At 49.7% G+C, this 24,396-nt stretch overlaps 1 protein-coding gene across 1 annotated transcript in view; it reads left to right on the top strand.

The window, feature by feature from the left end:
• Nucleotides 1-24,396, top strand: part of EIF3L (eukaryotic translation initiation factor 3 subunit L) — a 277,699-nt gene that overhangs the window by 185,286 nt on the left and 68,017 nt on the right. The window contains exons 9-10 of the mRNA XM_069653069.1: nt 15,870-16,024; nt 16,528-16,698. Coding sequence (XP_069509170.1) covers nt 15,870-16,024; nt 16,528-16,698 — 326 coding nt within the window. The remainder of the gene's footprint in view (nt 1-15,869; nt 16,025-16,527; nt 16,699-24,396) is intronic.

Genomic DNA, 24,396 nt, shown 5'->3' with positions numbered 1-24,396 from the left:
CTCTTACTGACAAAATCTCGTGAGTTTCAAGGAGGTTTAAGCGGGTCCTCATAAAGATGTTCCTTACTGATTTACTAGGACATTTTTCCAAGTAGTTCGGAACAGAGTTTAGTTTACTCGGCTGTGGGGGAAGGTGACTGACTTAAACTCAGCTGCACGATCCAGGGTCTTTATCCAGTCGAGTTCCTCCATTTTCTTTTTTATTTTCATCGAATTTTGAATTAACTCGGCCTCAGATGATTGAATTTCATTCAACTTTGATTTACAGGCTGTTCCCAGGTTTTCAGCATGCTGCATCGAGTGTCCAGTGTTTCTTCTATAATCATGTTTAAAATATTTGGACAGTTGGGCAGCACGGTTTTCCTGTAAAGCATCATGCTGTTTCTTTCAATGGTCGCTTCCAACGAGAGAAGGCCTAGTTCTCGTCTAATTAGCAGCATTGATGTAGATTTAGGAAGGCCCAAAACAGTGCGCCACAAGTAGCCTTCCAGCCTGATCCATAGCTTCACAGGTGTTTGGGGCAGAGCCTGTGCGGCATAGGTTAAAGATGGCACCACCTTTGCTCGATAGAATCTTATCATGTGGACCAATGAAAAACGGCCGTATTTGTTGTCCAATGCTCAGGCTTGGGCAGATAGTTTTCTTTCTTTTTCCAGAAGTGTTTGTTGCATCGCTGTGTTTGTTTTTGAACAGTCAAGTGTCGCTCCAAGATATTTCAAGTATTGAACTTTTTCGAGTGCTACACCTTCAAGAGACCAACTCCATTGTTCCTTATGCCTTTTTGATTTTTCCAAAACTAGGATCTTAATTTTCGCAACATTAATTTGCAGATCGTTGCCATGTATGTAGGCTGCCAGGTTGTCAAGTTGGCGTTGAAGGCCAATTGGGGTTTAATCCATCAAGATCAAAACTGCATACAACAGGCGCGTGGTTTTCTTCGAGCCCATGGAGGGCGTAAAAGATTGGATGGTAGATTCTGAGTCCTTAAAGTCACCCATGTATGCTATGAAGAGGGCCGGGGCTAATGGGCAGCCCTGCTTGACTCCTCTTCTGGCCGGAATTTCCGCAGATAACAGACCGGCTTGATTTAGTCTTACACCCAGCCTGGTGTTCTTGTGGAGGGTGCAGATAGGTTGAAGGATGTCAGGGGGACAATTCCACTTGGTTTCTTCCATAAAGTCTCTCTATTGACCTGGTCAAATGCTTGAGCCAGGTAAATGAAGGCCACAAAGACTGAAAGAGCCCCGTCGATTTTACTCTTTAGCACACTCATGAAAATGTTTGCCTTAGTCCCGATGTTTTTAGTAAATCCAGTTTGAAAGGGATCTGCACAGGGGGCATTTTTTGCCCATAGCTGGAAGCGTTTTAGCAGGAGGGCTCCAAAGACCTTACCAATCGCATCAAGTAGTGCGGTGGGGCGGTAGTTACTTGGCTCCTCTTTGCATCCCTTCTTGAATATTGGTACCACGATGGAGGTGGTCTACAAGGATGGGGATCGACTTTGCCCCCGAGCATCTTTTAAAAATAGCACTGATCAACGTCGTCCATTCCTCTGGGTGTTTTTTGAGGTCCATGTTAGTAATGTCGTCTGGGCCGGGCGCTCTGGAAGGTTTGAGTCTACGTATAACCACTGTTATGTCCTCTTTGCTACTCGGGTTGATCCATTTTTCCAGTTGTATTTTTTTTCCTCTATGGTAGGGGGTGCTGAGGGTTGTTGGGAAAAGTTGTTTTAAAGAAATTCGTCCAAGACTCCTCACCGATGTTGTTGAACGGAGCTTCCGCCACGGCTGGGTCGGCAGATTTAAGTAGTGCCCAGAATTCACGGGGGTTGTGACCACAAACATGTCTCAGCATTGATTCTGCGTCCTGTTGGTAGAGATTTAGGCAATGGTGCCTGACCCAAGACTTGATTTTAGTGCTGTACATAGGTCAAGTTTGGCTTGCGAGGGCTGTATCTGGGCTAGCTGCTTTAGTTACCTGAGATCTCGGCGTTTCCCTACCAGAGTCTTGCAGTATGCATGCCTGCGAGAGTTGGAAATGTTTCTGGCCTTTTTGACAGATGATGTATATGGAACCAGGAGAGGCTGGTAATCTGGGATTGCTGGGACGTCATTTGGATGTTGTGCTTCAGATCCCTTTTAGATAGTGTTATAGTTGCCAGGGATCTGGCAGACAATTTAAGGACATTTCTTTGTTGATTACACTCGTACTGGACATGATTTACACGTTAAGGCCAGTAGATTATGGTCACTGGTGGTGGAGTTTACTACTTCAAACGAGGCAGCTTGTGCAGCTACGGGTCTGCTTACGAAGATGTGATCAATGTCAGCGTAGGAACTTCCTCTCGCCCAAGAGGGCGCCCGGTTTAGCCTTGTAAATGGGTCACCTGCATTGAGAAGAGCTCTGACATTAATGCGAGCCACTTGTTGCCTCTTTCTTTTCTGTGCGAGGGGAGCATCAATTGTGGCCTCGTCATCGTATGGTCGACATGTAGCATTTAAATCACCACATATCACATTGGCGGCTTCTCCACAAGGGCATCGCCGATGGATTGTTTGATCATCGAAAGAAATGTCTTCTCGTCCATGGCCAGGGGATGCCAATAAGTATTCGTGATGATCAGCAGTGTTGATGAAGTCGTAGTGTTTGCACCTCTGGGTTGGTTCCATCGAAGTAACATGACAAGAAGGTACGTAGATGTCATCAATGTTTTCTGGAAATGCAGCCCACTGCCTGACCGTATCTCAATTATAATACCTGAGAAAGGGCGACCCTGTGCCCCTTTTTTTGCTGGTGCGAAGACTATAGCATATCCATCCATTGTTGGTTTCTCCATCATCCAGGATTCCTGGATACAGAGTATGTTGAAAAGGGCCAAGTTTAAGCTGCCCTCCTTGGTCCGATGGTGAAAGCCCCTTGTGTTCCAGGACCCCAGAGTCAGCGCCTCCTTTACAGGGACTGGTCGATTGATTGAGGGATCCAGTGGGAGCCTGGCGCTTTGCTATTGCTTCCTGTCGATAGTTAGAGCCTTCGGAATCCAGGACCAGAGGTGCGCAAGGGGTGCCTGCTTTGTATTTGGTTGGGACACATTTTTGTCGAGGTTTGGAACTTGTGAGATGGTTCGCTGGATTTTGTCCAGGGGTCCATTTGGAAATCGAACTGTTCCCAGTGGATCTTTGTAGTTAGTTTTGTCCACTAACTTTCCCTGCTCGATAGGTTGTTTATATTGGACGGAACGCAGGCTCTGGCATGGGCTAGTTGTCAATTAGCCAGGGAGGTTAATTACTATTTCTCCAGCATGGGGTCTGGCATGGATTCACATGCTCATGAATATTTCCCGTCGTAAGGCCGGGAATCCTCGGTAAAGAAAAAATCAGTTTCATTTCTGATCTGTCTTTCGTAGTAGTAACCAATCACTGATCTCTGGGTCATACTGCCCCCAGCCAATGACATCCGATTAACGGGGACCCGTTTTGGATTTTTCTACACCCCCTCAAGGGTGAAGATTTTGTCGAGTTGCGCTTCTTGGAGGAGTCCAGAAGTTTCTGTGGCCTACCCTGGACATGGCCAAGGAGAGAGGAAGCTCGACGCCCGGAAAGCTGTTCAGGGTTTGCCCTGGATGCCAGCTGCAGAATGTGTTCAAGGAGGACGAGCATTCGAAATGCCTCTACTACCTTCATGAGGACAAAACGCACGTGGAGAAGTTTTGCAAGAACATGTCGGAACGGACAATCAAGTATCGATCTCTTCTTCTCTCCAACTGGCTGGAAGGGAAGAGCCCGTCGGGTGAGAAGAAGTCCGAGCGGTCTTCTAAGTCCTGTGAGGGTGCCCCGGCGACGGGGACCCAACAGAAGGCAAAGCACTGCGAGTCCGCGGGCACCGGGAGCGCCGAACGGTCAGGCTCCTCGGCTGCCAGGCAGGGCGCATCCTCTCCAGCGCCATCAACCACGAGCCAACGCTCTGGCTCAGGGAAGAGGAAGGCCGAGAACCCGGCGAAGCTTCTCGAGAGGCCCCGCTTGAGCTCGAAGGATCCAGCCGAGGGGGAGCGAGGCGGTGACCCTCCCCCCAAGGTGAAGGCCACAGGCCCACAGAAGGTGGCAAAGACCTTGATTCACCCGGCTAAGGCCTCTATCGAGGAAGTCGCGGCACTGGCGCAGCCTGTGGAGGCTATGCCAGTGGAGGCGACCTCGGGGCCCAGAGTCTCCCTGCCACCGCGGAGGCAAGCCTCTTTCAGGCCCATCGAGAAGACCCCCGTGAAGACCCTGGCGGAAAAAGAGGGGGGGGGGCGGTGGCCATTGTGGACACGGACACAGCCTCCGAGGAGGAACTGGTTGAAGTCTTGGAGGGCCTCGACTAGGCCTGGTCCCACGGGAGGGATCCCGACGAAGAGGACGAGGGCGACGGTGGTGCCGGCGAGGGTCCTAGTCAACCGTCGCTTCCGGAGCTGCAGGACAACTCGGCGGCCATTTTGTTGGAAATACAATCCTTATGCTCGGAGATGAGGACGAGATTGCCCCTACCACCGACGGAGGAGCCAGAGCCAGGCCCGTCGGGAAGTCCCCCAAGCAAAAGACGGACCCACCCAGCCCCGCTTTTTCAGCCCTCGCGGCCTGCTTAGCCTTTGCCCACGTCCCCCATACCTGGGGATGACACGGGAACGGACACGACCACGATGGGTACGGATGACGACAGCGGTGAAGACGGGATGGAGCTCCCATCGCCTCCAGTCCGGGCCTCCCCGCCCGACGAGATCGGGTCTTTCCATGCTGTGATCGCCAGGGCATCTGAGCTGTTTCAGCTCTGCCCTGAAGAGAAGGAAGGTTTCCTTTACCAACGGCGCAAGGCCAAGAGGAAGACTGTCCTTGCTGTGCCTCTGCTGGATGAAATCTGGGACGAGGGCCTCACCCTTCTCAAGAACCTGTCTACGACGCCTGCCAAGAGGGATCGGTACGAGAACAAGTACCGGGTCCCCAACGCGGCCCCTTTGTGCCTTAGGGCGCAACCGACCCCTGACTTGGTCGTCTCAGCGGCGGCCAAGAAGAAAGCGGGGGGGCATCGGCCTCAACATCAACTTCCCCGCCGGATGGCGAAGGAAAGAAGCTGGACGAAATGGGACAACGAGTTCTCGGTGGCAACGACGATTAAGGCGGCCAATGCCCTCGCGATCGTGGCCTGCTACAACAGGGAGTTATGATACAAGATCGTCCCCTCCTGTTGGACTTCCTACCGGAGGGCAGAGGCCCGGGAGATCTTGCAGGAAGGCTAGGTGGCGTCGGACCACGCTATAACGGTGGCAACGGACATTTCAGGGTTGCCGAAGCACCCTGGTGGGAGGCCGGTGGAAGTCCATCTCCACCGACCGTTGGGGGCTGGACGCCCTGTCCCAGGGGCACGCCCTCGAATTTCTAAAAGTGCCCCCGCATTCGTCCCGTGGCCAGGAAGGAAAATCGCGTCCCACAACTACTGTTGGAGGGAAGGGTGATGCTCAAGAAAGGAGCCATCGAGCTCGTCCCAAGAGGCTCCGGGGCTCCGGAGTATACTCAAGGTACTTCCTTGTGAAAAAGAAGACAGGAGGGTGACGACCCATCCTGGACCTGCGACTGAACATGTACATAAAGGCACAGATGTTCCGGATGGTCGCCCTCCAGCACGTGCTGGGACAGCTGGAGGAGGGCGATTTCCTGTCGTCGTTGGATTTGGAGGATGCATACCTCCACATTCCCATTTTAAAAGGACACCAGAAGTTCCTCAGGTTCGTGGTGCAAGGGCGGCACTACCAGTTCAAGGCCCTCCCGTTCGGATTGAAGTCGGCACTCAGGGTTTTCACCAAGTGCCTTGTGCCAGCAGGGGATCCACGTCCACCCCTACCTGGACGATTGGCTCATCCACGCAAGGACAAGGGAGCTCGCCGTAGAACAAAGCGAAGACCGTCCAGCTGCTCACGGACCTGGGGTTCTCCATCAACTTCCCCAAGTCCCACCTGGTCCCCTCTCAAGTCGCACTGTTTCTGGGAGCCAGGCTCGACACAGTGGCGCGTCTGGCCTCACCGTCGGAGGAAAGGACAAAGGCCATCCTAGGCAAGGTGCAGCGTCTGATGGCGACGGACGTGGCCAGGGTGAGGTCCATCAAGTCCCTCCTCGGGATGATGTCCTCTTGCATATATCTTGTGCGCCTGTGCAGGCTTCGGATGCGCCCACTACAGGAGTTCCTCGAAGCCCGCTGGATTCAAGCTACGGGCAGCTTCGAGGACCGGATCCCTCAACGAGACCTTCCGTTGAGCGATCCGGTGGTGGGGCACCCGCGCTAATCTGGCGGCAGGGACAGACTTTCAGACCCCCGCCCACCAGGCAACGGTGACGACCGATGCCTCTCTGGAGGGGTGGGGAGCGCACACCGGAGATCTTCAGGTGAGATGCCTTTGGCTCCCAGAGGAGAAGCCGCTCCACATCAACATCCTGGAGCTTTGGGCAGTGTTCTGGGCCCTCAGGTCCTTTCTCCCGTCCCTCAAGGGCAAGGTGGTGAGGATCTTCACCGACAACACCACCACAATGTTCTACACCCGGAAGCAGGGCGGAACCAGATCCCCAGCCCTAACCAAGGAAGTCCAGGATCTGTGGCATTGGGCCGTTGCTCAATGGATGTTTCTGGTGCCGTTTCATCTGGCAGGGATAAAACACACCATCGCTGACTCACTCAGAAGAGAGCTGCGCTTGTGCCACGAGTGGGAACTACGCCAGGATCAAGTGGACCGATTCTTTCAGCGATGGGGCAAACCCCAGATTGACCTGTTCGCGACTGCGATGAACTCCAGTGCCAGAGGTTCGCCAGCAGGTTTCCACAACCGAGGAGCATGGGCAATGCTTTCTCGTTCCCCTGAGACGGCCTGTTCCTGTATGCGGTCCCTCCATTGCCGTTGCTGCTCTGACTTGTCAACCAGCTCAAAAGGTCCCAGTGCAGGACGATCCTCGTCGCACCAGCGTGGCCGAGGCAGATCTGGTTCCCGGACCTTCTGGACTTGTCAGCGTCCCCACCAGTCAAGCTGTCGACAGACGCAGATCTTTCCAGAGAAGGAGGTGCCATTCATCATGACCCACAGTCGCTGAACTTGCAGGCCTGGCTCCTGCAGCACTAGAGTTTGGAGGGTACGATATCCTGGCTGACTGCAGAGAGTTTCTTGCAAAGGCCGGGGCGTCCTCAACTCTGAAGTGCTACGGACATGCAGAGAAGAGGTTCTCTTGTCTGGTGCCGTGCACAGAAGATTAACCCTCTGCGAATTACGGCCCCTCAATTACTGCCGTACCTACTGTCGCTGGCCAAGGCTGGACTAGCTCACGCCTTCATCAAGATACATCTGGCTGCAATCTCCCGATACGCCAGAACTACGGGATGGGCGTCCTTGTGGTCTCATCGCCTGGTGAAGGAATTTATGAAGGGACTGCCGATCGTTCCTGCCGGTGAAGGCCCCTGCCCCGGCATGGGAGCTCAACGTGGTGCTGTCTAGACTCATGGGGGCGCCATTCGAGCCTCTGCATTCGGCGCCGTTGAAGTTCCTGTAGTGGAAGACAGCTTTTCTTGTGGCCATCACCTCCGCACGACGAGTGGGAGAGATTCAGGCCCTATCCTGTAAGCCTCTATACTTGACTTTTCACGACACGAGGGTGGTGCTGAGGATGCACCCTTCCTTCATGCCCAAGGTGCCGTCGGACTTCCACCTCAACGAGCCCTTGGTGTTACCAGTTTTCTTCCTGTTGCCTTCGTTGCCGGCCGAGAGGGCTTTGCACTCGCTGGATGTAGCTAGAGCGCTGAAGTTTTACGTGGACCGAACGAAGAGTTTTCGGAAGACATCACAGCTTTTTGTGAACTTTGGACCTGTGAACCAGGGGAAGGCTCTCTTGAAGGCTTCCATTTCCAGATGGCTCTCTGGCTGCATCATGCACTGTCACCGGTTGGCAAACTGACCGTTGCCCGGCCGTCAGAGTCCATTCGACCAGAGTGATCGCTGCTACTACAGCGTTCCTGTCTAGTGTGCCCCTGCTGGACATCTGCAGGGCTGCTACGTGGAGGTCGATGCACACCTTCACGAGATTCTACTGCGTCGACCGGGATTCCAGGGAGGAGTCCAGGGTCGGCCAAGCAGTGCTGCACAGTTCGTCTGAAGGTGGGCCTGGTGAGGAGGTAAGAGTTGCTTAATGTTGAGTTCATGTAATGCTTAATGTTGAGCCTTTTGCCACCTCCCGTGGTTGTGCATGTGTGTACTGATATGTATTCTTATATTCATGAGCATGTGAATCCATGCCAGACCCCATGCTGGAGAAGGAACAAGTTACTTACCTGTAACTGTTGTTCTCCAGCATGGGTCTGGCATGGATTCACATGCGAACCCTCCCTCCTTCCCCTCTGCGGCTCTTCACTTGGTCATACTGCCACTTTACGTGCTACCAAATCTGAGGATGGCTGCCAGGGGAGGGGCTTCGGGAGAGGGCAGTCATTGGCTGGGGCAGTATGACTCAGAGATCAGTGATTGGTTACTACTACGAAAGACAGATCATAAACGAAACTGATACTGATTTTTTTTTTTCTTTACCGAGGATTCCCGGCCTAACGGGGAATATTCATGAGCATGTGAATCCATGCCAGACCCATGCTGGAGAACAACAGTTACAGGTAAGTAACTTGTTCCTTCTTTCATCCGGTTGTCTTTGTTAGTTGGTTCGTTAGTTGTCCGTGATGGTGGTTTAGAGGACGACTCGGGGTGAACGGGGCTTTTGGTATTTGTAGTCCTGATGTCCTCGTGGAACACCCTCCTAGACAGGAATGGGCTGTTTTCTGCTTATTCTGAGAGATCAAAGCCCAGTTTCAGGAGATTTTCAGCGTTGTCCGAGATCATGTTTTTTACCGAGGTGGAAGAGGCATAAAGATAGGCTGGTGCTTTTTTTCCTTCATGGATTGATTCAACCAGTAAGAGATCATCAGTTCTGAATCGCTGCAAAGACGGAATACATTTGAATAGGTTGAGCACAAAGCCTCGATTTAAGATAATGTATTTCTTATTGTCAAGAAGTTGTTCTAACTTGAACAAGCGCTCAGTCTTTGCTCGTAGGGAAGATTTCCAATTCCCAGACTTTGAATTGAGTCTTTGTCGACGTGGACTTACTTTTGCCGGATGAGAGCCTTGGTGGTGTCTCTGCGATTTGAAGGGCGAACAGTCTTAAGTGGAATATACCCATCGGTTCTTGCTGGTTTTAGGGTCAAAAGACTGGGAGCGAGGTCTCACCACCTCACGTCTGTTGCCTGGAAATGCTGGTCGCGAGGTCCCTGCACTGTCTGAGTTGAGCGTTGTGATTGCTCTTGCGAAGACCTCCTCTCCACTGGGCCTCAGGTGGGTTTGGCAATAAGGTTCTTACGACGGTTCTCCATAGTCTGGAAGTGAAGTTCTTCCCGACTGTGGACCCCCGTTTGAGGGTTGTTCGATGGCTTAACAGCACCCATTTCTTCGGCGGTTCTGGATGGAGGGTTGTCCTCTTCCACCTCTGAAACCGAGTAAACACTTGGGTTCATTAACTCGTCATCTGTGGCGGGTTCCACTGGCAGATTTGGAGGTAAAGGATGGGAAGAGTGCGTCACCTTCATGCTTATGGTTTGTCGTCCGGCCTCTGGTTACACTGGATTTACCGCTCAAAAGCTTTTTCTAAAAGGGTTTAATTCGGAAGCCACATTTTTTGCAGGGGCCTCAGCTCGAGGCAATGGCTCCGTATTGACTGGTAGGTCCTTTTCTTTCAGGCCGTCAAAGATTGCAAAATCTTTGTTAAGAGTCCTTTAATAGAAAGTCGGTTTTGACTGGATCATCCGATGCAGGTAGCCATGCGCGTGTCTGGTCGAAGGCAGAGATTGTTTATTCCCCTGATGTGTGCTGAGGACGGCACCGGTGTAGATGGTCTTGCGGAGTCTCCTTTCCACCCGCACCCCATCTGTGGTAAAGTCACCTCTGTGTCCAGACAGAGAGTGGCTGAAGAGGGGGGGGGGGGTGTTGGGGATCAACAGTAATCGGTGGGAAAGTGAAGAGCGCCGAGGCGGGAGCTGAAGCTCTCTGGGGACCGGAGTGGTCTACTGCTAGGGACCGAGAAGGCATACCAGAACTAGCCAGGATCCCACCCTCCTCCGTCCGCGGGGTTCGTTTAGGCTGCCGCAGCAAGGAGGGTGTGGAAGGACCTGGCGACCCAAAATGCCATCTGAGGATGAGTGCGGGGCCAAGACCTTGAGGCTGCCAGCTGTGCCAGGCGTTTGGCCCCCCACTGAGCGTGGAGAGTTTGAAAGCGCTTTAGAGGGTGGCGCTGGTCGATGACCGCATTCAAAATTTCAGCATCGGAAAGTTCCTCTGGTGCAACGTCTTTCCTTTTTAGAAATTTAGCAAAGAAGTTTTTACAAGCGAGGTCGCTACATGAGTTCTAGTCTCTCCCTTCATGGGGCCCCTCGGTACCCTCGTTGGGCTTGAGGGGGGTTGGTAGGTCTTAAGCGTAGACTTGACAGACTTTTGTCGGAGGTGGGCACATCTTTCTTCGTGCAGGCGCTTTCTTTATTTTCTGGAGTCGGTGGTTTGTGGAGGCATATGGCAATTTCATTTGGCAACAGTGTTCGAGCCCGTTTTGTGGACTGTTCGGGGGAGAACACCCTGGGGTTTCCGGCTCCTCAATGTCCCCCGACTGAGCCAAGGTAGGTGAGGACGGGCCTGCCGGCGCACCCAGGAATTCCTTTGCCTCAATTTAGGGCGGACGGGCGTGCTGCTGATGTACCTCTATTTGGTTAAGAGGCAGCAAACAAGACTAGATCGGGTGTGCAGAGGCGGCCCCTTCGCCCCCGGCCGCCTCAAGACTGGTAAGCAGAGTCAAAGGGGGCACAGTTCCTCCTTTGGTAGACCCCGCAGGTGGATGTGGCAACAAGGGAGCAACAGCCAGCTCCTCGACTTCCCCTGCCTCCTTACTTGGTTCAGCCGTCCGCGCCTCTCCTCCGAGGTGCGCTACAGGGTTTGCACAGGGGAAGGGCGCTGTAATGGTGGTGCAGGCTCCGGAGTTGCCGTCCGCAGCGGCCCGCTCGAAGGATGATCCAGCTTCGGCATCTTCTGGTCTCGGTGGGTCCAATGCACACGGACGCCCCGCCTCCCAGCCAGGGTGGTGAGCCATTGATTTCTCCTTAAGCTTAGTCGAACTCCGAAGCCGGTGACCTTCTGCCTCTGGTGGGGGGCTTGCGATCAAAAGAGGACAGGAACGAGGATCGCTTTCGCCTCTGTTCCGAGCTGCCTGCGCTGCCATAGACTGCAGAGACTGCTACTCTGCAGCTACTCCACGGCCGCTCTGCGGCAGGAGAGGGATTATAAGCAAAGTTCAGCCCTCTCAGCAGAGCTAGTAAATAGACTAGCTAACAGGAACAGCACGAAGAAACACTTTCAGGTGAAGCACAGGGATGACTTCAGAGACTGCTACTCTGCTACTATTATATTGCCCCCTTCTGAAGAAGGCTTGCTCTAACTGTCTGTTAAATAAATTAATAATTGTCTAATCAAGAGACCTTGTGTCTGAGAGTTTATTTGGATAATTGTCACTGAATCTGTCTAACTTCCCTACTGCTCACATTGACACCTTTTGAGATAAGCCTGGCTGCTCAGCCACACTACCAACCTGTGTAGTTCAGACTTCTGTCAAAGGTTGGGTTCCTATTGCCTGGAGGTTAAAACCTTTATTTAGTACAGTGCAAAGCATACATCCATAAATACAGATTTCAATATCTTATGGGATTAACATCTTTTGAACAGTTTTGTACATATACATGAATGCATTTGCCAGGCAGAATATCTTAGAATATTGGCTCTTCAGAGTTTTTACTGAGCTGGTCTCCTTAATTATTCTAGAAACGGCTCCCAAATGTCTTTATGCCTGCAGGCCAGTGCAACAAGGGAAATGTAGGCCTCCTCACACTCATTGGCATAAGTCATTTCTTTAGGCCACGTTTTAATGTCTGGCGGCCCTTCATTTCCACTGTAGCAAAATAAAACATTTTAGCCACCAAACGCCCAAGGTTAAGGAGTCGACGTGTTTTAACAGGAGTCTTCCCTATATCGCCAGAAACATATTTTGGGAGTGAAGGTGTAGGGGAGACATCCACAATTTCGTTCAGACAGTTTGAAACCACCTGCCAGAACTGGGCTACACGCGGACAACTCCAGTACATGAGGTGTCGGTCGGCTATCTCCGCGTTGCACTGAATGCAGCTGCCATACGCAGAGGATGCGAACCTGGCAATCTTTGCAGGGGTGAAATGTAGCCTATTAACTATTTTAAATTGTATAAGCCTGTGCCTGGTATTAAGGGATACTTCCTTGGTCAATGAGCACCACCAGAGACATTTAAAAAAGAAAAATGTTTTATTAAAACAATTTTGTTTTTCTGACCCTACAAGCTCAACAATGTGCACTTTTAATAATCGCAAGCAATGGAATAAATCAACAACTTCCCTCCCCAACTCCCATTCCCTCCCATGGGCCTACCCTACACTTCCTCTCTCATTCCTTAGTTTGTCTTTTCTGTGTTGGCTACGGCTTCTCTTCCTGCGTCCCCACGCTCCTGTGTCTCATCCACTGGGATGACCAGCCCCGCTTTGAGCTGTCTCCACATGTCTACCCCTCTCACTCCCGGTTCTTCCTCTCTGTTGGACGCTTCTGACCACACTGCTGTTTCCGCATAGGCCCACCTCAGCAGATCACCCCACCATACTTGCACCGCCGATCTTGCCAATGCTTTCCATCCCATTGCAATCCTTCTTTTTGCCAAGATATACGATAAGTCTTTCAGCCTGCTTACGTGTTTAGCCCCCTTGGGTCTTGGGATGCACCCCAGCAGGCAAGGAGAGTCTACATCTAGCGTAATCCCAGCCGCTGTGCCACCTGTTAGGCAGAGTTTGTGTGCAGTACTCTTTGGTACCACTACACACAAATAGGACTACAGGTGTAAGCAAAACCAACCTGTGGTATAAGTCTGTACCACACAGTTTATGGTAGCGAGCTGAGCAGCCAGCTTATCTCGAGAGGGAATGTGAGCTTGTAAGTGTTACACAAAGGTCTACAATGAGAAGTATTTAGATAGACACTTTTACTCAAGGTTTCTTGGTAAAAATACTTATTAATTTATTACACTATTTTATAGAACATTCACTAAACGAGGCAACTAATATCACACAAGTTATACAACAATACTGATAACTAAGTAGTTGAGCTCCCTTGAAGTTGGAGCCAAATAGCATTGAAGTAGGAGCAAAAAGGCTGAAGATAATAAAACGTATGTTAGTTACTCTAAAACAGTGCAAATAGTAGTTCACCAGAGGAGTTGATTCAATGCAATAGGTAGGCCAAAGTCAATGGCTAGTGTCTTTTTATAAGTAAAAACGGTTCTGGTATTTAAACGGAAAGGTTAATAATTTAGCATTTATATAGCGCAACGAACCCTCAGGTATCTGAGTGCTGCTTATTATCCACGGTGTGTGGTGCTCATTTATCGACCTCGCAAGGATGAAAGGCTGAGTTTGGCCCTGCCGGGATTCGACCCTGCGTCAGCAGGCTCTCCACAGATAGCACAGCGAGTAGAGCGCTCGCTTTGACATCGGACTCGCTTGCCATGGTTCTTCAAAGTAGTTAACGGAAGAAAGGTTTGTATGTCTGGTTACAAGCTGACTAGGCCTGCAAGTTGCCAAAGTTGCACGCACTTTCGCAGTGAGAGGTAAGTTCTCTCGGTCAGGTTTTCACAGTACCTTATATTGAAGAAAAAGATGAAGCTGAAGACTTCTGTTCCTGGTAGTTCATGCAGATCTCGCTGTTCCTGAGCATCAGTCGTGGGTACACAAGGGAGGACGTCGGAGGGGGGGTTCGGGGACTCCTGCACAGGACTGGTCGCAAAGCTGGTAAATTGGCAAATCTTCGATTCCGGTTGCTGTTCTTCAAGCACACAAGCTGGTTTCCTTCCCCCTCAGCCCCCCCCAAACTCCCCCCCCCACCTCCCTGGTTAATCCTAACCAGTTCAGAGAATGCTATTCAGGTGGCTTACGAGTTGATTGGTCCTACCAACGCAAAGGAAGAAGTCTTCCTTGAAGGGCTTCTGTCGAGGTGAACTTGGGGATTCGGACCTGCGGCAGGGCTCCACCAGTCAAACCAACTGTCCAGTAGTTGCAGCAGCCGTCCTCTTCCAGCTCGTCTTTCGTTCCAGTGGTCGACACTGCTTTCCAGTCCAAGAGACTCTCCTTTTTAAAGAGTTTTCTCCCATTCATTCCAGCCTAGCTGCCACTCACCGAGCAGGGCGGCTGTCCTTGCCGGACAGTCAGCCAGCCAATCACGCCAGAGGGCATTTCGGACACCTCCCTCACTTCCTGCCCACCCCCAGACACTCAGGCGCCAGAGTCAGTCTTCAGTCCTGAGGCCCGCCAAAGGCATAGAAACAAAGGGACCGAACCTAGCTTGGCTCGCAGAGACAAACTCTAGAAGGACCTTTCCAAAAAGAAATGGCGAAAAAAGACCGGGACCCGTTTAAATAAAGGAGGCTCAGGTGCCATCTTGGAAAACATGGCTCCCGCGATTTAACGCCACCAGTGTTCGCGGTCAGGAAAAATCATGGTAGTTCGTTGTAAAACCACTGCCACCAGCCATTTCGATAGGAAAGGGTAGCATTTGACGGCTACATGAGTTTCTAGACACTATTGTAAGATAGTGTGCTGGGTCTAGGAATTTAAAAAGGCTAGTAAAGTCAATTTAACTTTACAGTCTCTGGGAAACAGTAGCTTATTCCAGAGAAGGTATTTAAACCTTGGGACAGCCTAAAAAGTCTTCCCTTTGTTACTGCACTGAGGGTGCTGTGTAACGCACATGAAAAGATGCCTATGGCATTGTCTAACACGCCATAATCGAAGAACACGAGTAAAACACACATCAAAATACATGAGCGAGTGGGGGGGGGGGGGGGGGGGGGAAGGGTCTCACTCTCTCCAGGTTAAAAAAACTCAAGTCCTCAAAATCCAGCAAAGTTGCTGGGGGATCTCTTAAGCTGGAAGGAATTGGCACATTTCTGAGAATTCTCCCTAACACTGGCACCTCTCCAGGCAATGATGCTCCTGCATTGAGTGGGCGTGCCTGCGCTCTCCGTGATGCCCTGCCACGCCTGCCACGAGGGAGAGAGCAGCGATGCCCCTCCACACCTTCCACTTAGCCCTCTGCACCGCCTGTGCGCGGGTCCTCCAGTACGCCGTCCTGCTCTCCTGCGGCATATGCCTCCAAATGCCAAAATCACCAACACGCAGCACAGGTTGGGGGTGAGTTTATATAGAGCAAGACCGAATGAGTGCACTCCAAAACCCATGTAATCATGGGAACTGAAGTCTTCTGGGTCCCGCTGCCCAAAAACAGCCTTGCCGGGCTCTGCCAAGCCCCACTTTCCTCACATGGACGGATAGGATTGTAAGTGGCTAAAACGAGCTCTATAATGCTCCCCGATCAATTCAATCCGGTTATGAATCTGGGCAGGCTCCCTTCCTGAAGGAAAAGAGAATTACCTGTAACAATCCTTAACCTGCGTTAACATCCTCCCCTTAATATTCCAATATTTTATATTCAATCCACATCTATTAAAGGGTGGGGGTGGTGATGTATGACGTAGAGTAAAAAAGACCTTAAGATATTGCTGCCTAACTGCCATTAGTGGGTGCCTAAGTGAATGTAAATGAATCCTTTTTGTGTGGGTTTTGAAAAGGTTAAGGGATAGACACATTGCACTATTTGTCTTTGTCCCAGTTGCCTGGCTCCTACTTTTACACACTGTGGTGTCCACTTTTCTGTCCAGGAGATCCAGAGAGCGTAGCTGGGGAGTATGGCCGTCACTCACTCTACAAGATGCTGGGCTATTTCAGCCTTGTGGGGCTCCTGCGTCTTCATTCCCTGCTCGGAGACTATTACCAGGCCATTAAAGTCCTGGAGAACATTGAGCTCAATAAGAAGGTAACTGTATGGATATCCTGTGGTGGGTGCATGGGAGGCAGCAAACGAAGTCCTGTCAATGATAAAAAGGGGGAGAGGGGAGCTCTGATGGAGTGAGAGGGGGAGTGGACAATCTGAATATCAGAACTATTGGGTAAAAGAAATGCAGAGTACTAGCGGGGACCGTTGGCTGTGGAGGGGGAAATAGGCAAACGCAGGGTCTGCGCTGAGCGAGGGCGGGGGAAGCATGCACTCCCTATAAAGGAGGGTAGCAGGAAGAAATGAGGGAAGGACAAAGGAATCATTAGTTCTGTGCAGAAATGAAGTTTTCACTTGGTACTGCAGAGGAGAGGGGGGGACTTAGTTTGGGGAGTAAGAACAATTGTGAAACTGTTGCTTGCTAACTTGTGCATTTAATGATCTTGCTGCATGCTCATCTTGGTGGATGCATTTTTTCTGCTGTGCCTGCATGTTCATGTATCTCCTCTAGTGAAATCACCACCGGTCTCATCTTTTTTCCACAGAGCATGTACTCCCGTGTGCCCGAGTGCCAGGTCACCACCTATTACTACGTGGGATTTGCATACCTGATGATGCGCCGCTACCAAGATGCCATCCGAATCTTCGCCAACATTTTGCTTTACGTGCAACGCACTAAGAGCATGATCCAGAGGAGCACGTATAAGTATGAGATGGTATGAGCAGTGCCAGGCCTCAGCAGACTTCTGTTCTTGGCCTCTTCTCACACTCGTATGCCCTTTATCTCCTACCTGGACTGCTAACTCAAGTGTGTGACCAGCTAGACATCATACATGTATAAATTGGTTACAGCAACACTGTAGGAATGGGTAACGCACACCACACCCATTCTTTTCTCTTTGTCCCCTACTTTTAGACCCTTTCTACTTTTGTCCCCCTCCATACTCCCCAGCGGCAGTCACAGCTTCCTCCAGAGTGCCAAGCTCTTATGTTCCCCCTTGCTCTGCCCTCCCCTCAAACCACTGTTAGGTAAAATGTTCATAGCAATGATAAATCTTCCTGACCTGTGTCAACCCAATAACTTTTTGCTTTTACTGTTGTAATTTTTCCTTTAACCTCTGTGAGGGGGAACCTTTTTCCACACACACAGAATCGCTTACTCTTTTTATGGGTGTCATTTTTAAGACACTCCATAGTGTCTTTTAAAAGTTATCCTCGTTGACAACTTTCGGCAATATGTGCCTATTGTTGCTGGGCTGCCTTAGGGGCTCCCCCTTTTAACTTTCTTTGGTTAGCCCTGTGAGAGCTGCAGTTCCCAAGGGTAGAAAGGATCTTTGTATCCCTTTTGCATTGTATTGGGTGTGACCAACAACCCCACCTTATGTGGAGCGCTGGGGAGCATATATCCCCTTTCTCATTTTAAATGTAACCTTTATGTTACAAGGACAAACTTGGCTTTAATGGCTGGTGGCAGTGAACCTTTTTATTAATTCAGCGCACTTTCACCGCAGGCTGTTTGCACAGCCCCGGTAAAGGCACCCATGGGTGCTTTTTACCAAAAGGGCCCCTGTCTAGTTTTTGCCATTTTAGTGTTCCTTGTTCTTGTTCCTTCCCCTGACATCCAGGGCGGGACATCCCTTTGTGATTTTTATTTTATTTTATTAATTATTCTCTTCGGCGTGAGTCCTGTGGACTCCCCACCACTCCAGAGTGTCTGAAGGCAGGAAGCGAGGGAGGAGTCAAACTCTACAGCCCTTTGTCTTCCAGCCTAAGTACCAGATTCCAGTTCAAACAGGGAGGCTGGCTTTCCTGAAAGTATTGGCAAACATCGCCCCTCCACCATCAACCCTCCTCCCCCCCCCCCCAGTTTGAATGTTGCAAGGCTTTTGGATTTGGATTAGCTGAGTTCCTGCATACAAGTCTGATCCTGGAAGCTGAAGAGGTAGTTGATCATTGGAACCAAAACCAAAGAGGAAGATTGAAAAATTTGCAGCTGAAACGATTTCCAGCTACCAGAGAGCCTGCTGTGTAACCGGTGCCTGCTGTAGCCCTTCCGACCTTGGGACTCCGAAAACGACGACCTTGACCCAAAGTGTGGTGTGACCCATTAGACTCAAGAAGACCTGCATTATTAGCCATCCCACGCCGTGCTGTGACATACCCTGGGACCTCGAGCCATTGTGCGGTGCACGGTCTACCGAATCTTGCTGAAACTTCATGGGCATCCTGCTGGATCTCCAGAGGCACAATTCCAGTCCGAAAAGTCCCCTCACCAGAGTGCTGGACCTTGCAAACTATGCTTCTGAAAAAGGCGCCAAATCCACAGTCGCATCCAGCCGCAAGGAAACCCTTGCCTAGAGCCTTCCCTGTGATCCTTGCTGCAAAAGGTCTTCCAGTGTCCTGCCTTCTTGATGAAGGGATTCAGCTACTAGGTTTTTGGCTGCAGATCCTGAAGGTGTCCTGCTACAAAATCTTCTGTGCTGAGATAATGTGCAGGCTTGGGTATTTAATGACCTTAAGTCTCTAGGGATTCCTGTGTAGTTTTGGGGTATTTTCTGTGATTGGGAGTCTCATCCAGTGCACCCAGGCCCTTGCTGTAATCCTCCTAGGGTGTCTTCTATAAAGCCCCTGGACCCTCCACTAAGTCTAAAGTACTTACTTGTTCTAACACTCTTCCTTAGGAACTCTTTTGCTTCTTGGACCTAGTTGGTCCCACCAGCCTAATGTACAGGTCTTCCCAGTCATTCGAAAACTGGGTCAGGGCAGCTGCAGGGCTTCATCGGGCACTTCAGTCAGGAGTGTGCTGCTGGCGTCTTCTCTCGTCTTTTTGCTTCGGATGCGGTCCTCCAGTGGTCGACTCTCCTCCTATTCGCATAAAAAGCAAGATTTTTGGAAGTTCCCATTCATTTACAGCCCGAGGCTGTCAATCACACAGCAGGGTGGCTGTCCTGCAGGACAGCTAGCCGGGCAATTGGAACTGGTTTCACTCGGGCACACCTAAAGACAAATGACAGGCAAGTGTTGGGACCCTCCCTCACTTTCTGCCTTTCCAGACACACTGGAGCCTGGGCGGGCTTCAGGGCTGAAGCCCACCAGAGGCAAAACGCACAAAGGACTCAAACTTGATTCAAACTGAGGAATAGACCAGAAGAAACCAACTGACAATAAATGGCGAAAAAAGATGGGGAGCCATTTTTTTGAAAATGGTCACCTTTGGGTGCTGTACTCTAACGAAGGTATCAACCTGCAGACACCAGTCACCAGGTAGTAACAAAGAAACCACTGCCACAAGCCATTCAAGTGAGTTAGTGTAACAAAATGTTACATGAGGAAGGGGTTACTATGTACCCCCCCTCCCCCTGCCCCCAGCACTCCACATAAGGTGGTGTGTGCTGGTCCCACAAAGGAAAAGCTAAGTGAAACGGGGGTCATCTTATTCTTGCGAACAGTAGTTCACCCAAGAAAATGTAGTTCAACATTGAGAAGTCCAAGGGACTTCTCGGTGGCACTGCACAAAAGGTGCTGTGTGTCAAAATGCAAAAAGCAGATGCCTATGGTGAGAAATAAGTCTGTCTCACTCGGGAGTTAAAATTAAAAGCCCGGAGTCCAACAAAAGAGCTTGGTCTCGAAAGTTAAAGGGAATTGGCACAGAAATGAACATTTTCAAAACTCTAATTTCCATCTTCCTCAATGCCAAATACTCATACCTTTGCGTCTCCATTTCTAACTGACTTGTCCTTACCACTCGTTTTTTTAACTACTGGTAGATTATAGATCAGATCTGATAGAACAAAGTTAACATTTTCCTGTGAATTTGACGAGTTTCCACTCATAAGAGGTTGGAGAAACCATGTTCTCTACCATTTGATTTTCCTCTGTGCAAGCCTACATTGATTCCAGACTATTCTGTTCTAGGGTACGTTTGTGATGACCGTCTCCAAATACTTGCCTCTGTTTGGGGAAGTGATCCCACTCCAAGGAACATCTCTGCATACTGTGATCACGCCAGTCTGTCTGGATAACCTTGAATAGGTTGCACCACCCAAACAAGCAACTATCAGTGAAAATATAATCCAAAGTGTAGTATGATTTGCAACTATTCAATGTATGACCTCCAGACGGATCTCCCTCAATAACCCTGTTTAGGTTTAACAAACCCAAGTCCACCATTTAAATCTGTTATCGATCTTAAGTCTGTAACCAACATCTACATGCAAGGGTACGTCCTTGTTAGGCAAGATTGCATGTAGTACCCTTTGGTACTGACCACCTGGCAATAGGAACCCAGCCTTTGTTAAAAGCCTGTACTGCACAGGTTGGTAGCGTGTTCAATAGCCAGGCTTATCTCAAGAGGGGTCAATGTGAGCTGTAGGGAAGTTACACAGTGATTCACAGTGACAAGTGTTCAAATAAACACTTATACACAAGGTTTCTTGAATAAACCATTATTAATTTATCGGTCAGTTAGAGTAAGCCTTCTTCAGAAGGGAGCAATATAAAAGCAACATGCACTTCAAAACGACACACTCTTAGTTCAATCAGTAAAGACCCTTTTAGATGGCCCACAGTCTCAACTTACACCCTCAGGTGACTTCAATAGCTAGGGTGCTGGGGACATTATTATCTTACTGTTTGAATTTAGAATAGTTTTAGAACTTTGTCAAAGGGAAAGGTTATTAGAACGAACAAGAGATCACAAATATTCTTAAGCAGGCAAATACTTTTGGATCCCCTATGCAGAGTCATTCAGTATAACGGGTTTAGCCAAAGCAAATGGGCAAAAGATTTGAGTTGAAGCACTTCTGGAAGGTAAGTAGAAAAGTTTTTCACAATGTTTTAGAAGTCTTTGAAGAAAATCAATGTAGGGCCACAAGCTGTTTAAGCTTGTGAGTAGTAGAAAATGCAAGCAACACTACAATAAGAGCGAAGTTCTCTCAGACTCTGCAGATCTCACTGTTCCTGGGCCTCAGTGGTGGGGTCAGGAGGAAGGACTTGTGGGGACTCCTGCACTGCAATGGGACGGTCACTGTTCACAACCGGCAATCTTCAAACAAGTGGCACTTCGTGTTTCACTCCTTGCGACTAACGCAAATAGCAACATTGCCGTTTCTGGCTGTCGAGATGGACTCTCCTTGCTTCTGGGTCCCACACTCTGTTGAGGGGGCTCAGGCTCGGTCTGTCCTGCTTCCTGGGAGTCCAGAGGATCTTCCTGGAGCTCTTGGCTAATTTAAAAGCAACGCACACAATCTGGTGGTCCTCTCCCTGGCGTTTCTGTTTCCAGCAGCAACTCTGTGGAAATGCAACCAGCTCCAAGACAATGTCCAGGTGGTTTACTTTGGAGTTGATTGGTCCCACCAACTCAAAGGGAGAAGTCGTCCTTGCAGGGGCTTCTGTCGATACGAATTTGGAGTTTCAGCACAGCAGCAGGGCTTCACCAGGTAAACCAACGGTCCAGGAGTTGCAGCGGGCAACTTCAAGTTCTTCAGTTCCTTCGTCCAGTGGTCGACTCTGCCTTCCAAGCCAAAAGCCTTGACTTTTATTCAGTTCTCCCATTCATTCCAGCCTAGCTGTCAATCACCCGCTGGGTGGCTGTCCTTGCTGGACAGTCAGCCGGCCGATCACTAAAAAGTGCATTTGGGTCTCCCAGGAGACTAAGCACAGGGAGTTTCGGGCACATAAAGGTTAACATAAAATTGTTACATGAGAAGCTAGACAAAGGGGATTGTTGGGGAGAATTCTCAAGAATGTGCTAATTTCCCTTACCTTTTGAGACCCTCAGCAACTTTGCTGGATTTCTAGGACTTTTGTTTTTACCTGGAAAGTGTGAGCCTTTTTTCCCCACTCGTGTATTTTGATGTGCGTTTTTACTTTTGTTCCGTGGATATGGAGTTTTTAGACAAACTCCATAGGCATCATTTTCTTGTCACAAAGCACCTTCAGTGCAGTGGCACAGGGATGTCTTTCAGACATCCTGAGGTTTAAAACCTTCTCTGGGACTGACCGCCGTCTCCCAGTGCATGTAAAGTTAAATTGACTTTGCTAGTCTTTTTAAATTCATAGACCCAGCCCAAACTGTCTTCCTATAGATTGCTGGAGGGGTTGCCTAGCGTCCCCTAGGTCTAAACACTCATGTAACAGTCCAATGTTACCCTTTCCTCTTGAAACGGCTGGTGTCGGTGGTTTTAGAACAGACTACCATCCCGATTTTTGTTGCCGTTTCTTTTAGGAAAGGTCGTTCTAGTGTTTAACACTGCGCGCCAAACCAGGTTTGGTCCCTTTGTTCGATGCCCGTTGGCGGGCTTCAGTGCTGAAGCCCTCCTGGCGCCCGAGTGTCTGAGGTGGACAGGATGTGAGCGAGGTGCCCTGTGCTTAGTCTCCTAGGAGACCTGAATGCACTCTGGTGCGATTGGCTGGCTGTCCGGCAAGGACGGCCACCCTGCTGGGTGAGTGGCAGCTAGGCTGGAATGAATGGGAGAAAACTGTTTAAAAGCAAGTCTCTGGTCTTGGAAATCAGTCGACCACTGGAACGAAAGTCTTGAAGACGAGCTGAAGGATGACTGCTGCAACTCCTGGACCGTTGGTTTGCCCGGTGAAGCCCTGCTGCAGGTCCGAATTCCCTTGTTAGAGAAGCCCTTCAAGGACAACTTCTTCCCTTGAGCTGGTGGGAACAACCAACTCGCAAGCCACCTGGGCACTGTCTCCATACTGGTTGAATTTTCTTCAGAGTGCTGTTGAAAACCAGATAGCCTTTGAGAAGGATACCAGTTTGGACTTTAAGGCACTTGGACCTTAAACCAATGTTTAGCCTAGCTTGTGGCTTCTTCTCTGGGCAGTGCAGGAACCTCCTGACGTCCTCCTTCGTGTCCCCACGACAGAAGCTCAGGAACAGCGAGATCTGCAGGAACTGCCTCAGATACAGCTATTCTTCATCCAGAAGGTACTGCGCAAATGCGGTGTGGAAATCCTTTCTGCCGCGGTGAAAGTTTGTGAAACATTCCCAACTTTGGAGTCTTGTTCTCTCCTAAACCAAGATATTACTCTTTTTCTAGCAAACTACGTCTAAGAAGATTGGCAAAGACTTAACCGTTTACTACCACAACTGTACTATCCTATCCAAGACACTGAACCATTGACTTTGGCCCAGGCCTATTGATTTGTATTGCCTCTTGTAGTGAACTGAAACTATTTGCCCTGCCTATGAAAGTAATTGTGATGATTCTTATAACCTTTGTCTTTCTACAACTTTTGAAAGTTACTGAAGTGCCATTTTTCTCCCACTTCAGGGGAGCTTAACTTGTTCAGAAACTTATTGGTTGTGTACTGTAGTGTATTAAGTGTTTGCTTGAACTACTGTAATTGCAAGACCTTTGTGTAACATTTTGTACTGCTCACATCCCTCTTGAGAGAAGTCTGGCTGCTCAGCCACTGCTACCACATAACTGTGTAGTACAGGCTTGTACCAAAGGTGAGATTGTGCGTCCACCTGTGGTCTTAATTGTGTGTAGTGTTCCCAAAGGGTACTGCATGTAATTCTGCCTAACAGGGATACTAAGTAAACCCTTTAGCACACTACTGTAAGATAGTAGTGTATCCCAGAGAAGGTGTTTAAACCTTGGGGAAATCTGAAAGACTTCCCTGTGCCACTGCACTGAAGGTGCTGTGTGACACAATGTAAAAGATGATGCCTATATAGTTTGTCAGACTCCACAACCAAAAGAACCTCAGTGTTCAAAATCACATTAAAAAAGGGTCTCACTCCCTCCAGGTAAAAAAAAAAAATCAAGTCCTCAAAATCCAGCGAAGTTGCTGGGGGTCTCTATGGTGGAGGGAATTAGCACATTTCTGAGAATTCTCCCTAACAGTCCTGACCCTTTCTCGTAACATTAGTCTACCATTGCTTACATAGTGAGTTAAAATCTCCCAGAACAATCACGTTCCCTTTAGACTATTTCCCCATTCAATATACGACAACCTGAGATTTTCCAGGAATAGATCAATGTCGCATAGTCCTTGGTGGCGATAAATGTTACATTGTGGGATATATTGACCCACTCGACAGCAATTCCCCACATCAAGCTTCAGGTGCGCAGAAACCACAAAATGGTGGTGCTGGCTCCTGTGAGCGCCATGGCTCAAAACTGCGTTTCGCAGCAACAAAAACACACATCGGGCAGGATGGAACCAGGGGGCACATTGAAGGAGATTGCCAGTGTGTTCCGACATAAATAAAAGGAAGAAAGTGGAAAAAGCAGCGTTGCTTTGCTGCGAAAGCCTAAATCTCCATTGAAAAGAAACCCTTTTTCACCTTTAATAAAAATTCTGCTGTGACACTTATTCCCCCTGTTCATTAAAGCCACTGATTAATACACCCTACCAAGCCCTTTGTGTTTCACTGAGCCTCATAAAAACCAGGC

The sequence above is a fragment of the Ambystoma mexicanum genome, chromosome 3q (genome assembly GCF_040938575.1).
Source record: "Ambystoma mexicanum isolate Mex_15411 chromosome 3q, UKY_AmexF1_1, whole genome shotgun sequence".
NCBI classification, from domain to species: domain Eukaryota; kingdom Metazoa; phylum Chordata; class Amphibia; order Caudata; family Ambystomatidae; genus Ambystoma; species Ambystoma mexicanum.
This window is presented reverse-complemented; position numbering and strand designations above follow the sequence as displayed.